The sequence below is a fragment of the Macaca fascicularis genome, chromosome 18 (assembly GCF_037993035.2).
Source record: "Macaca fascicularis isolate 582-1 chromosome 18, T2T-MFA8v1.1".
Taxonomy (NCBI): domain Eukaryota; kingdom Metazoa; phylum Chordata; class Mammalia; order Primates; family Cercopithecidae; genus Macaca; species Macaca fascicularis.
The window spans coordinates 47,792,762-47,807,845 of NC_088392.1; the positions used below are offsets into that span (position 1 = coordinate 47,792,762).

Genomic DNA, 15,084 nt, shown 5'->3' on the forward strand with positions numbered 1-15,084 from the left:
TAATACTGAGTTTCAACTTGACTGGATTGAAGGATAAAGTATTGATCCTGGGTGTGTCTGTGAGGGTGTTGCCAACGGAGATTAATATTTGAGTCAGTGGGCTGGGGAAGGTAGACCTTTACTCTAGACGGGCACAAACTAATCAGCTGCCAGCACAGCTAGGATATAAGCAGACAGAAAAATGTGAAAAGAGAGACTGGCCTAGCCTCCCAGCCTACATCTTTCTCTCATGCTGTATGCTTCCTGCCCTCGAACATCAGGCTCCAAGTTCTGCAGTTTTGGGACTCAGACTGGCTCTCCTTGCTCCTCAGCCTGCAGATGGCCTATAGTGGGACCTTGTGAATGTGTGAGTTAATACTTAAGAAATTCCCCTTTATACACACACACACACACACACACACATTCCATTAGTTCTGTCCCTCTAGAGAACGCTGTATTACAGGAGCTATACTGAAAGAAAATGTCCAATTAAGATAACAATAAGAATAACCATTTTTCTTTACTTTGAGCTCTCTGACAAAAGGTTCAAAGCGTATTACTTTAAAGTGGCAAGGCAGACAAAAAAACTACTACTTCTCTCACAAATGGCAACTCAAGATCAGGAGAGCCATCCTTAGGACTCACAATGATCTTTTCATTTAGTACAGATAGCAGTTCCCTGTTTACGTTTGTGAAGGTTTTTCAGTCATTTACAAATGAATTTCAAATACTGATTGTATTAAAAAGTATACCATAAGCAATGAACATATTTTTAAGTTATACTGCCTCTCCCTCTTTCCTCAAACTCTCAAAAACGAAAACAAAACAATTAACCTTTCTCCAAAGAGCTGGGATAAACTCAAACTACGTTTCATTTGAATCCTGCCACAACTGATTGCCCTAAGTAAGGTTTTTAAAGCTTCTCCTAAGGACAATAACTCTGGCGGGAGGGGTGGGAAATCTATTATTTTTCAACCCCATATCACAGTCTAGCTTTGTAATTTCTTGTCCAAAGAATTCTATAGTAATAAGAATTCGATAGTAATGCACTAATAAAATATCACTCACCCCATATTTGTTTCAAGAAAACAGCGTTATTATTAATCACATGACAATACACTGACTCTACACTTTTACATTTATGGTGGATACACAGCGCCCTCTGCTGCACAAGCTGAGTAAACATCAACCAAGTTCAAAGTATTCAAAAACAAAGCATGGGCCAAAAAAAAAAAGTCTGGGAAATCCATAATTGCGATGAATATTTTGCATTTCAGAACATTACTCTTGTATAGATTTTGACATTCTCTATATGCAGTGAATCATTTTCTTTCACACGCCCAGAGTTCTTAGCTGGATCATTTTCTATTTAATCTATATTTACAGGGTGGAATAGTTTGTCTGGGGTAAGTCCCCCAAAAGTATCAGTGAAATGAAATCTGCATGTCTCCTTCTTCTGCTCCATCCCCCATATCAAAAAACTAGACACAGATGATACAGTGGAAGTCTGATTACAATTCAAAACCACTTTAATCTAAAGCGGAATCTTAGACTCTAAACCTGCTCGTGCTGGCAAATGAGAACAGAAAACAAAGGTATTATGTTTTGCAGAAAAACAGAAATGTGACTTGATTATCAAAAAATGCTCCATCAGCCATTGAAAGATTGGACAGTTACATAAGAGAACCCAAAGTTTTCAATTTGAAGGCATAATAAACTCAAAATATATAATGGACAAATCTTCATGATAGTTGAGGCATTTTTAAACTAACAACATTGGAATATATTTCCTGCAATGAGGCACATTCAAAATTAACTTTGAACTATACAAAGTCTATTTACAACATGTATGAAATGTAACTTAAAACCGCTTTGAAATACAGACTCTCAGTAAAAATGACTAGAGACACAAAATTTTTTAAAAATATTTTAAATTGTGAGAAGTTGAGGAATGCATTATACTTCTATTTGTCTTGACATACTCAGTCTCTCCTTATAGAATCTAATTTCATCCAAACCAAAACTAAAAATTTGAAAACATGTACCTTAGTAACAAAGATTTAAAATGCTAACTGCATAACGTAACGGGATGAAAGAATTACAGAGCAGTTAAGAAAAAATGAACTGCTGTTTTAACAGGGAAAAAAGGTGCATCTTATTTATGCACATTTGAGGCTAAAGTTTTGCCTTGCAGTGAGCTGAGATCCGGCCACTGCACTCCAGCCTGGGCGACAGAGCCAGACTCAGTCTCAAAAAAAAAAAAAAAAAAAAAGCAAATTTGGAGCACCCTCTAGTGGAAAACTGTTAACAAAAGCTTAAAGCTTCTGTTTCTAAGATTTAATTCAATTTCCATTAAACAAGACTGAGACCTGGGCCAAAAAAGTATATTACGTAGACTCTTCCTTCTGGTTTTACTCTTAAATACCCCCATTAAAACACGCACACGCACACACACAAATACACATACATGAGGGCACTTTTCAAAGTCCAAGAGAAAAAGTTTTACACTGTTTATCAATTTCCAAAAAAAAAAAAAAGAATTTTTGAATATAATATTACAGATGTAATATTACTTTTTATATTAAACAATTTCATTGTAGTTGTAAATGATTACAATCTAGAAACAAATGGAATCATTTTTGTTGCTTAACTCTTGTGGTTAAAAGATTCCACCAATAAAAAGAGCTAGTGAAAATAACACATGAAACTTTCAAATTACAGCTCTCTCCAAACACACCATGATGTTTATTTATAAATATCCTCTGCTAAATTAGCAAATCAGCCAAGAATCTCCATGAAAATCAGATTATATTCTTTTGGTCTTGTTTATTAAGGAGACTGACTGGCTTTGACACAGACACGACATGACACATGCAAGTTCGATCAGATGATTTTCCATATGTAATAATTAAAAACTGAATATATGACATTCCAAATTACATAAATTAACAGGGTCATTATATTAATAATTAGACTATTCTTGATGTATTATGTTAAATTATTATCACAATTTGGAGAAATACAAACAAAACAGAAAATGTTTTGAGAGACCAATTTAAAGAGTAACGTAAACATCTGTTTTCTGCAGAAGGCTGAAGAAATTTGAATTATTTAGGCCAGAAAATAAAAAGGATCATGGAAGAACACAAGTATTTATTCATCATTAATTCAACACTGACTTATTGAACACCTTAGCTAGGTGTTGTTCAAGGTCCGGAGGCATGGGGTAACCCCAACGGACAAAGGTTCCTGCTCTCATGGAACTTGCATCCTGAATGGGAGAAGACAATGATAAGAACTCAACAAGCTCTAGGAGAGCAAGGATTTCTGTTTGTTCTGTTAACTTTGGTATTCCCAGCATCTACTAGGTGTTCAATAAATAGTTGTTGAATTAAACAAAAAAGGTAACTTCAGTTAGTGATAAGTGCTATAAACAAAACAGTAATAAGTAGAGAGCACTGGAGGAAGAGGCAGATATGTTATTACAGATCAAAGAGTTAGAAAGGGCTTCTCTAAAGTTATGCCATTAGAATTTCAACTTAAGTCAGCCCAGCAAAGATCTGAATAAAGAACTTTCCAGAAAGAGAAAATAACAAAGGCTCTTGTCTGAGGCAGGAGTGGTTTGACATTCAGACAAAAGCCTGCCTGGACAAGCCACAAGGCCCCAGTAAAGAGTTCAGATTTCATTCAAATTGTTTAGGCAACATGTATTGGTTGCTTCAAGTGGGGTGAAAGTAGTAAAAATGAAGAGACAGTAGGTAACTTCATGATGTATTTTGGAGTTGAGGAGTAGATAAGATTTGTTAATAGGTTCAGTATATGAGATGAGGCCAAAAGACATATTAAGAATGACTTTGAGGTCTAGAGCTTGAACAACTGTGTAGGTGATGTTGCTATCTATTGAAACGGGAAAATGAGGTGAGAAGCAGGTTTTAGGTAGGTAGTAGAGGAAAGGATAAACTTTTACAACTGGCCATATATAATGACAATTTCAAGTAAGCAGTTCGATATTTCAATTTGAAGGTAATGAAACGGACTGAGGTAAAAAGCTGTAAGTTTGGAAGCTGTCTGCATAAAGATAAACACATAGGGCTAAAGAGTTGTCAGGACAAAGGGCGCTGAGAATGATTATCGCACAGAACCCCAAGGGGAAAAGCAAATAATTAAAGGTAGATATTAAAGTGAATTAAGCACACTTTGTAAGAGAAAGGACATTTTAACAATCTAACTAGAGCTATACAGTAAGAGACTGAGCTGCTTGTATCCATTATGGGCTTTCCATAAAAAGAGGCATTTCCAGTACAGCAGTGTGTGCAAAACGACCATCTGTAGGATTATTACTAAAGCAATTCTTACAAGGGAAAGGACTATCCCTCTTCCAAGGTAACATTTAAAGGAATTTTTAAGACTCTCTGATTTATCTTCACTTATGTATCTTTTTTTTTTTTTTTCCAGATGGAGTTTTGCTCTTGTTGCCCAGGCTGGAGTGCAATGGTACGACCTCAGCTCACTGCAACCTCCGCCTTCCAGGTTCAAGCAATTCTCCTGTCCTAGCCTCCAGAGTAGCTGGGATTACAGGCATGTGCAGCACGCCCGGATAATTTTATATGTTTAGTAGAGACGGGGTTTCTCAATGTTGGTCAGGCTGGTCTCGAACTCCCAACCTCAGGTGATCTGCCCACCTTGGCCTCACTAAGTGCTGGGATTACAGGCGTAAGCCACTGCGCCCAGCCACAATTTATCTTGTTAGTAAATAGATTCAGGGGTAAAAACCATGGGCAAATACAATGTATGTCTACTGGTAGCCATTAATTGTTACCTGTTTTTGTTAGCAAAAGGTTATCCAAGTGCCTGTCTCCAACTCCAAGTATATACGTGATCACGCAATATCCAGCTGCAATAACAGTTAAAAAAATGTGAAAACAAATGCAAACCAGGTTATACATTCTACTGAATATAAAAGCAGTTTGTGCAACTTTATTATCAGTTGTTTTCTAATGTCTCTGGTTTCTCACCTAAATTCTCAAATATGCAATCTTTAACTCTATGTCTGTCACTTGAAACTCAAAGTACTATTTAAAACAGAAAATCTTGCAGAATTCTATGAAATTACAAAAGTCACTTGCATCAAAACTTAAGTTAGGTTAAGAAGACCTTAATTATAACATGGGCCTAGCAATTCTAATATCAAATTGGACACAGTTAAAGATGACATCAAAAAAGAAGTATCTACAGAAATACACATAATAAAGTCAACTGTCAATTATCTCATAACTCATAACCATGTTATCTATAAGATAACATAAGTAAATGCAGGGTTAAATTTTTTTTAAGTCTGTGGAAAAATAATCTTGACATGGAAGCAGATGGAAAACCAAATGCATTCATTTGAGTGGTAAAGACATTTATGAAGTTCATGCAATAATCTTCTAAAGCATTAAGAAAAATTATATGATCAAGACTAAAGGCAGAGGCATTGGCTCTAGCTGTATTCTGTTTTCTTTTTCTTCTAAAAAAAAGTCTGAAAATTTAGCATTTATTGAAACTACTTACACAGAATTTAGCAAATAGCACCTTTTTGGAGGTTTTTTTTTTTTTTTTTTTACTATGTTTATTTCTACCATTAATAACCTGACAATAAATACAACTTGTACACATATAAAATTATAGCAATATTTACCAAAACCTGTTTATTTCAGCCCATGTGTAAAAACAAGATGGGACGACCTGTTAATGAACTTACAACCTTGCTCAAATTCAGTAAATAATACGGTTCATTTGACTCAGGTTCTGAAGGCCATTCCAGAAGTCCAAAAGCAACTTAAGCAATGTATCATCATTGGAAAAATAGTATTAATAACAATCACAGTTACAATGTACTGAAGGCTAGGCTCTTAGCTAGGCATATCATATTCATCATTTCTAACCCTTTTAATGATGCCAGTTAAGTATGATAACCATCCTTCAAATGAAAAACTTCAGGCTCCAAGAATTAATGGTATTGTCCAAAGTCACTGGGCTGGAATTTGTGTCCAATGAAATGTAAGCAAATGTAGATGCACGGAGAGCAGTTTTAAGCAAAGGGCTGACTCAGCTAGGAGGTTAGCCCTTCAGGCCTTTCCTCCTTCCTGTCTAGATTGCAACATCATGACTGTAGTTGCAGCAGTTATTTGAGACCGTAAGGAAAAGGGCAAGAGAATCACAGAGCCTTCACCTTGCCCTAACCACCTTAAATAGTTGGAACAACAGCAACCTCTTACAACTAGTTTTGTCACAAAACAGAAAATAAACTCTTATGATTAAGTCACTATATGTACATTATGTTAACTGCAGCGGAATGCAATGATAACATTTAGTGGTCCACTGAGGAGGACTTAAAGGGTATCTAGATGAAGGGAGAAAAAACTACGGCTTGTTGACCAAATCTGGCTCCCTTCAGTTTTTGTAAAGTTTATTTGAACACAGTCTTACTCATTCATTTACATACTGGCTTGAGCATTACAATGGCAGGGTTGAACAGTCACATAGATCATCTGACTTGAAAAGCCTAAGGGCGCGGTGGCTCAAGCCTGTAATCCCAGCACTTCGGGAGGCCGAGACGGGCGGATCACGAGGTCAGCAGATCGAGACCATCCTGGCTAACACAGTGAAACCCCATTTCTACTAAAAAATACAAAAAACTAGCCGGGCGAGGTGGCGGGCGCCTGTAGTCCCAGCTACTCGGGAGGCTGAGGCAGGAGAATGGCGTAAACCCGGGAGGCGGAGCTTGCAGTGAGCTGAGATCCGGCCACTGCACTCCAGCCTGGGCGACAGAGCGAGACTCCATCTCAAAAAAAAAAAAAGAAAAAAAAAAACAGAAAAGCCTAAAATACTACCTGCAAAGCTTTGGGGAAAAGTCTTACTGACCCTTGATCTAGAGCATTGCTACACGAAATGTGATCCCACAGACTGGCAGTATCACTATCACCCGAAAGCTTATTAAATATGTAAACTCTTCAACCTTACCTCAGTCCTACTGAATCAGAATTTCTAGTGGCAGCAGCCACAATTCCATTGTAACAAGCTTTCAAAAATTACTATGCACACCAAAGGTTGAGAAGTCTTCTCTAAACTCGAGTGTATTAATGAACGTAAGAATCACCTGAAAATCCTGTTAGAACGCAGATTCTGATCACAGAATCAGGGCAAGGCCCAAGATTCTGTAATACAAACAAGTTCCCAGGTAAACACAATACTGTGGGTCCACATATCACACTTTAAGTAGCACTGCTCTAAAACTGCCACAATACATACAACTTCAAAACTGACTAAAGACTCCCCATTGAAAAATAACTAAGTGACTTACTGAGGGATATTAAATTAGATATCCCTAAAGAGAAACTCAGTAGAGTACCCTGAGAACACACGAGAACTTAGTACACTTAGGTTCTCTAATATGTGATTCTTAGAAATCTAGCTGCTACTCAAGGGTACTAAACTACTGATAACGTGCATATGAAGACAAGAGAAACTCCTGCAATTTTCAAAAATAACATCACTGTACATCAGTGCAGCTGAGTTGTTCAATCCAGACCTACTCACTATTCTCATTTTTTTTTTTAATTATAAAGTACAATTGGTTTTTGTCACTAATTAAGTTGTTTAGCTAGCTCTACAGAATACTGATTCACCCGTGTTGCAACAGTTAATTCTGACCTAAAATTTTCATGTAACTAGATATACATGAATTATGCTTAATTCTAATTATAAAGCAAAATATTTATATAAACGACTCATCATCAAATTTGTTTGAGAGTGATATTTCATTGTTACATGGAAATGGAAAATGAATAAGGGTCTTTTGCCCTGCCTCATTGGGTTATGGTCATAAATATGTTGGATGGTCATTCTGATAAATATGTTTAGTCAAGTGAAATATATGTATCGACATAGGGTCATATTTAATAGTAAAGATGAAAATTTAGAGTGCTTCAATAGTTTAAAGTGTCAATACTCAGCAGAGCACTTCAAACAAGGCTACATCCTGAAAAACAACAACAAAACATTTGAGGTAAGAATGGGACAATCCTCAGAAATGTTGAAGAGATAATTAATACTCAGAATGATTTGGGCTGGGCGCGGTGGCTCACGCCTTTAATCCCAGCACTTTGGAAGGCCGAGGAGGGCGGATCACAAAGTCAGATGGAGACCATCCTGGCTAACAGGGTAAAACCCCGTCTCTACTAAAAAAAAAATACAAAAAATTAGCCAGGCATGGTGGTGGGCACCTGTAGTCCCAGCTACTTGGGAGGCTGTGGCAGGAGAATGGCATGAACCCAGGAGGTGGAGTGAGCCGAGATCGCGCCACTGCACTTCAGCCTGGGCGAGAGAGCGAGACTCCATCTCAAAAAAAAAAAAAAAGAAAATACTCAGAATGATTTAAGATGACCTGAAATAAATTTGCTAGAAAATTTTTAGGGAAAATTATTCTTTATACAATAATGGAAACACTATTTCTGTCCAAGAAAATCTTGTTAAAACAATATTGTTAGTTTTTTTACTCCATGTGAGATGCAAAACATCTTGAAATTGTTTTTATAAAAAAAACTTTGACTTAAAGAAAATTATAAAGACAAATAAACCACCGATCCTATTTCCCTTTACTTAGTAAAGATATGTGTGTATGTGAGAATAAACAGTATTCCCACATTTATCTGCATGATACAGACTTTAATCTGGAAAAGATGTCACCAAAACTATTATCAATTGTTTTTTCTTACACCCTGCAAAAACCTTAAAACATTATTTTCTAAAATGGAAGTTACACACAGATTATTTTGTCATACAGGAAGCCATATAGGAAACAGAAGGCTATTCTAGATGAAGAGAAGAGCTGCCATCAAATCAGTTATTGAGGGATGAACACAGGTGAAATGTTGGGAAAAAAGGGAGAAATAAGATGTAATGTGAATTTAACTGTCCAATAGGTAAGATAATTTAAATTGCTATTCTTTCCCCATGAAAAAGTCAGTCATATTTTCATTAGCTCTTGGGGGAAAAATGGACCATTACACAAAAGACACAATGGTATGACATTAAGCACGTACCTGTAACATACCATTCTGATAATTTTACTAAATGAGCAGAATTTTCAAATTTTAGTCAATATTGACAGGGCAAGTGTATGTGCATGTACATTGTGTGGAAAAAGTATTTCTTTATTAAACAGATTTATGACTTTAAAAGGTTTACAATAACTATGCTACAAGTAAAAACGTAAAAGATAATTATTTGGGGGTATGTAAAACACCTCATGTAAAAAGGTACTAAGGGAAATGGCCACAAATTCTGTGACATCCTTTTCATCCAGAGCTTGGATCTATATATATTCTGTCCCCTCACATCCAGGAAGGCTCTAGGACTGCTCTGAACAACAGAATATAACACAAGTGATATAGTACCAACTTCCCAGCCCCAGCCTTCAGAAACCAGTATTTTCCATTTCCTGTCTGTCTGAATATTTGCTCTTGGAACCCAGCTCTGAGAGGCCCAAGCCAGGGACAGGTCATGTGTAGGTGATTCACTATAAGCCTAGCTAAGACAGTATAATCTGCCAATCGTGTGAGTGATCCATCTTGGATGTTCAGCCTAGTTGAGCCTTTAGATGATATGTAATTTTTTAGATCACAGAAAACATAGACTTGAAACTCTGAGAAAAACAAAACAGAAAAGGGGCATTCAAAAGAAAGAAGGAAAACAAGAAAGGAGGGAGGGAAGAGAGAGAGAAATACAGAGTAAGAGGACAAGGAGAAACATTTTCTCTCAAAACCTTCAGTGATTTTAAGTCTTTAAATACTGCATGTAATCATGTTTATGAGCAAATTCAGTTACATGTAATACACATTTATATTCCTACAGTAAATACAAGAATTAAAACTATAAAGGATTGTAACATATACAAACACAATTTTATTTCCATATTCTCAAACTTCATTTTCTTTCTGTTTTTCAGACAAAAATGTATCATCAACAATAAATTTCAGAATAAGCTCCAAAATAATTTGGAAGGTGACTTCACAGGGGTGTTGTGAAAAACACAAAAATACTATGTATAGGAAAGCAACTTTTAAACTAGAAAACAACATGCAAGTTAAAATACAGTCTTAACAATTAACTAGAAAGCCCTCTTCTTGCTCTCCCAGCTTAAGTATAGGCAAAAATATGGACATAAGCATAAATATAGCACTTATATAAGTTATAACATATCATATACCCTATGCCATTCACGGCTCAACTCTAGTGCCAATTCCTTTATCAATCCTCCTTTAAACAATCTAATTAAAAAAAACATCTAAATAAAAAAATAAACACACTGGGGATAGTGGCTCACGCCTGCAATCTCTGTACTTTGGGAGGCCAAAACAGGTGATCGTTTGAGCCCAGGAGTTTGAGACCAGTCTGGGCAACATGCCAAAACCCTGTCTCTAGAAAAATGCAAAAAAAATCAGCCAGGTGTGGTGGTGCACACCTCCTACAGTCCCAGGTACTCGGCAGGCTGAGGTGGAAGAATCACCTGAGCCTGGGAGGTCCAGGCTGCTGTGAGCTGTGATTGCACCACTGCACTTTAGCCAGCCTGGGTGACAAGAATGTGACCTTGTATCCAGGAAAAAAAGCAAAAGAAAGAAAGAAAAAGAAAAGAAAAGAAAAAACAAAAGAAAATGAAAAAAAAAAAAAAAACTCCTCTAGAATATAAGCTTCATGAAGTTAGGCATAAACGCCTGAAGAATAAAAATTAATCCCTATGTCACTTACTATATATTTCTAGGAAATACTACTACTGCTTACTTATTTCTAGGAATGGACCATAAGAACTGACTCTAAAATACCATGAGGGCACCCTCTTAATGAAGCACCATTATCTTAGCTCTTAAACTTTATCTAAAGCACAATTATTTCTGATTGAGACTTTTCCCATGGTCTACTTAGTTTCTGTTATTCAAAAATGGAGAAAATCTAATGGAAAATTAACAGCTTCCAGGAAGAGATAAATTGCAATTATAAAATAGTTCAGTGATTGCAAAGATATATCCCTGAAGACTAAATACAATTTACATCTTGTTACTACTATTATGTCAAAGCATTAATGACTACTTTAATCAACATTTATCTTTTACTCTTCCTACAGAGCATTTAAATATTAACATGTTCTAAATGTTTATGATTATGGCAGTATCAGGATGGCCTGCTCTTCTTTATTTGATCAATGGAAAGTAACAGCCTGAAACACTTACCACAGCTTTTAACGTAAGTGTCCATGACCTCAGCACTAATCCCATTTGGCCCATTCTCACTTGGTGCATATTTTCTAAAAAAGTTCTGAAAAGACAAACAAACAAATTAGGTGTTTTGAAACTATAAACAATGACCAACAAGTGTCTAGTATAAAACTTAATCAAAATACAGTATGAGAAACGCTGACTGAACAAAAGAATTGTAAGAGTACAATAAATACACTAGAGTTTCCACTAGGGGAAACTGTGTATAATGCACCCCTCCCCCGCTCAACCCCAGATTACCAATTGCACCTATTCTTTTACATTTAGAGGCAAAAAACAAACAAACAAACAAAAAAACACCACAGACCATATTATCTGAAAATACAATTAACGTACTATTAGAAAATGAGTTTATCCTGGCCAGAGGCGGTGGCTCACGCCTGTAATTCCAGCACTTTGGGAGGCCAAGGCGGGCAGATCACAAGGTCGAGAGATTGAGACCATCCTGGCCAACAGGGTGAAACCCAGTCTCTACTAATAATAAAAAAATCAGCGTGGTGGCGGGCACCTGTAGTCTAAGCTACTCGAGAGGCTGAGGCAGGAGAACTGCTTGAACCCGGGAGGTACAGGTTGCAGTGAGCCGAGATCGTGCCACTGCACTCCAGTAAGGAAACAGAGTGAGACTCAAAAAAAAAAAAAAAGTTTATCCTATGTTTTCACCTATTTTGAATACCCTGTATTCTGACAAAGGATTTGCATCTGGAATATATTTTAAAAATTCCTATAAACCTATACAAAAAATATAAACAACACAACAGGAACATGGGCCATAGGAAGATGCGAACATGCACTTCACAGAAGAAACAAATGGCCTATACATAAATTTTCATATGTTCAACCTTACACATAATCAGGAAAATGCAAACAAACCAAAATGAGATACGAAGAATTTGAAGTTTGGCAACACTACGATTTTCGCGAAGATGTGTAGCAAGGAGACACAAGAAGTGTTACAGTTTCAGAAAACAACTTTTAATTACTGAAAAACAACTTCTAATTATCAAGTAAAGCCGAATGTGATCTATGATCCAGGTAAATGACTTACACAGATCAGATGTGCAGCCAAGAGTCAGTATACAAACTGTCACCGTTTTCATTTTATAAAATCATAATTACACAAAACAACATAAGTAATCAAAAACTTTATGAAACAACGTTGGCAATTAGGACCCATGCTAAAAACTTTAAGTACACTTCATGTCCTCTTCAGAACAATCCTAGAGTAATATGGGTTATTACGGAAATGTTACAGATGCAAAAACTGTGTCTTGAGGGGTATGTTAAAGGGGTCCCCAGGACCACTGACAGGTTTGACTTGCTAGAAGGTCTTACAGACTAAACATGTAGCTGTATCATGACTAAGATTTGTTACAGAGAAAGGATACACAGTAGAATCAACATGGAAAACACACACAGAAAAAATCTGGAGAAATTCATACACAGGCATCCTAGCCCTCTCTGTCCTGTGAAGAGACACAGTGAGCTTCTTTTCCAATAGCCAAAAATAAAAATTAAAAAGCAGTAACATTAGTGCAATGTTTCTGATAAGGGAAGCCCATTAGACTTAGAACCCAAGGTTTTAACGGGAACTGGTCACCCAGGCAACCTCTGTCAAGCAACTATAAAGTTCCAGGGTTGTTTAGTATAAAGCATATTATTTGAACAATCTAGGCACAGTGAACCACCCTTATCGATTAGGAAGCAAAGGGAACATGCTGAAAGCCAGTGACCAATCTCCTGGCAAGCAGGCCTTTCTAAAGATAGCAACCTTAGGGCTACCATGTTAACTCTTCTCTGCAGAGAGAGTGAACCAGTTCACTCAAGGTTACAGAGCTGGAAAGTAACATGGGTGGAATTCAGTCCCAGGCAGTTTGATGTCATAAGCCTGAGCTTTTAACCACTGCACATGACTGTACCCCAAATCAAAGAACAGAATAAGCACTTGCTTTGCAAAAGAATCAGAGTAATACTTTTCTACAAATCTGACTCCCATACTGAATAAATGGAATAATTAAATAGGGAAAGGCAAAAACACGCTGTATCAAACATCTTCTAGCAAGCCCTTCTATGTTGTTTCTTTCATCTTGGGTGTATCAATTTTTGTTTTAATTACACGCCTTTTTTTTACATAGGGAAGCAGGAAAATTATATTAAAAAAAAAAAACAAAAATAAACCATTAAGATGTTACAAGAACTAATCCATGTATTTAAAGGGTAAAAAAAAAAAAAAATCCAAACATATTCATTACTTTGTCACAGGAACCACTGACCTTTTCTCATATTTAAAGGGGAGCAACAGGTTGCAGGGAGAGGACAGGGGTCTTAAATAATTGTACAAAGGACAGATGAGCAACAATATCATTGTGGTAGTGTTCTGAGTAACAAAAACTGGAAATAAAGTGCTCATCAATTAATATCAAATAAATTACAATGTTTCCAGTCTTTGGAATATAATGCAAGTACAAACGTTAACAAATTTTAATTTGTTCACCAATTAACTCTGGGTTTTTTTTTGTTTTTTTTTTTGACACAGAGTCTCACTCTATCACCCAAGCTGGAGTGCAATGATGTGATCTCAGCTCACTGCAGTCTCCACCTCCTGGGTTCAAGCAATTCTCCTGGCTCAGCCTCCCAAGTAGCTGGGACTACAGGTGTGTGCCACTGTGCCCAGCTGATTTTTGTGAGTTTAGTAGAGACGGGGTTTCACCATGTTGGTCAGGCTGTGTTCACCAATTAATGCCTGATCCCTTGACACACATGCATTGTTCAAGGAACTGAGTATTTGCAGGTAACAAATGGAAGAATCTTCAACTGCAAACATGCTTACTTCTGAATAAAGGAAGAAAAAAACTTGAAGAAAGAAAAATGATAAAAGGAGACTTTCATTTTTAACTCTATGTTATAAAGACTGAATTTTTTATGACAAGAATATATTCACGAATTGCATAATCTTTATTGATACCATACCTGAATGCTTCCTTCTGTATCAAGAACTTCAGCCACAGGAACTGACTGGATAAACTGCATGAAGCCTACACAGAAACGTATGCAATGCATTAAGCATAGCTACTGGTTAAGAAAGAAAAATAAAGGTTCTGCTAAGAATAATCTTCATCTGTGAATAAATGCATTCCATATCTGAACAACTTAAAAAGATCTATGTACACTATATTAAGTTTGTACTGGCATTTATGTCATACGACCTATAAGAAAACATTAAAAAAAAATTAAGCTGATTTAGTCTGTATGTTTCTCTAGGCTGATTTCTATTATAAAACATGAGGAATGAAAACTAATAGTAAGCTTCTTAAATCTAGCATCAAAAATTTCTTCTTTCTATAGATTTACAACATATACCAATTAAAATATTCCAAATTTAAAATCACCATAAGAAATCTAGAATTGTGGATTACAATCACCTAATTCTAAAAGCTGCATGTAAAACTGTATGTAATGGCTCCTTTTGTCTAATATTCCATCTTCTGTCATTTCCTGGTAATGACAGATGTGTAAATCCCTTAAACTACCAAAAAAAAACCAAAAGGGAAAGGAGACAGACAGTATGTGGGAGAAGGAGAAAAAGTCAGTCTGATAAATCTGAAGACAAAAGAAGCATAAAACAATGGATATATTTAAAAAATAAAAGCTGGATAAAGAAAACAATATTTCAGGATCATAAACTATCATGATCTGGTTCTGGTAAGCCTACAGGACAATAATTTGCATGCAAATTAGGAGATTCTATACCCCTGTAGAGTAAGAAATATCTCATTTATTCTTGCATCATAAA

The 15,084-nt window shown here is 36.3% G+C and overlaps 1 protein-coding gene across 3 annotated transcripts in view; it reads right to left on the reverse strand.

The window, feature by feature from the left end:
- PIK3C3 (phosphatidylinositol 3-kinase catalytic subunit type 3) overlaps positions 1-15,084 on the reverse strand; it is a 138,980-nt gene that overhangs the window by 37,670 nt on the left and 86,226 nt on the right. For all 3 annotated transcript variants that reach the window (XR_012427135.1, XM_045377795.3, XM_045377794.3), the window contains 3 exons: positions 14,262-14,326; positions 11,250-11,334; positions 4,799-4,873 (listed from right to left, as the gene is read on the reverse strand). Coding sequence is in view for 2 of the 3 variants with exons in the window: in XM_045377795.3 (XP_045233730.1) it covers positions 4,799-4,873; positions 11,250-11,334; positions 14,262-14,326 (225 nt within the window). In the remaining variant the exon portion in view is untranslated. The remainder of the gene's footprint in view (positions 1-4,798; positions 4,874-11,249; positions 11,335-14,261; positions 14,327-15,084) is intronic.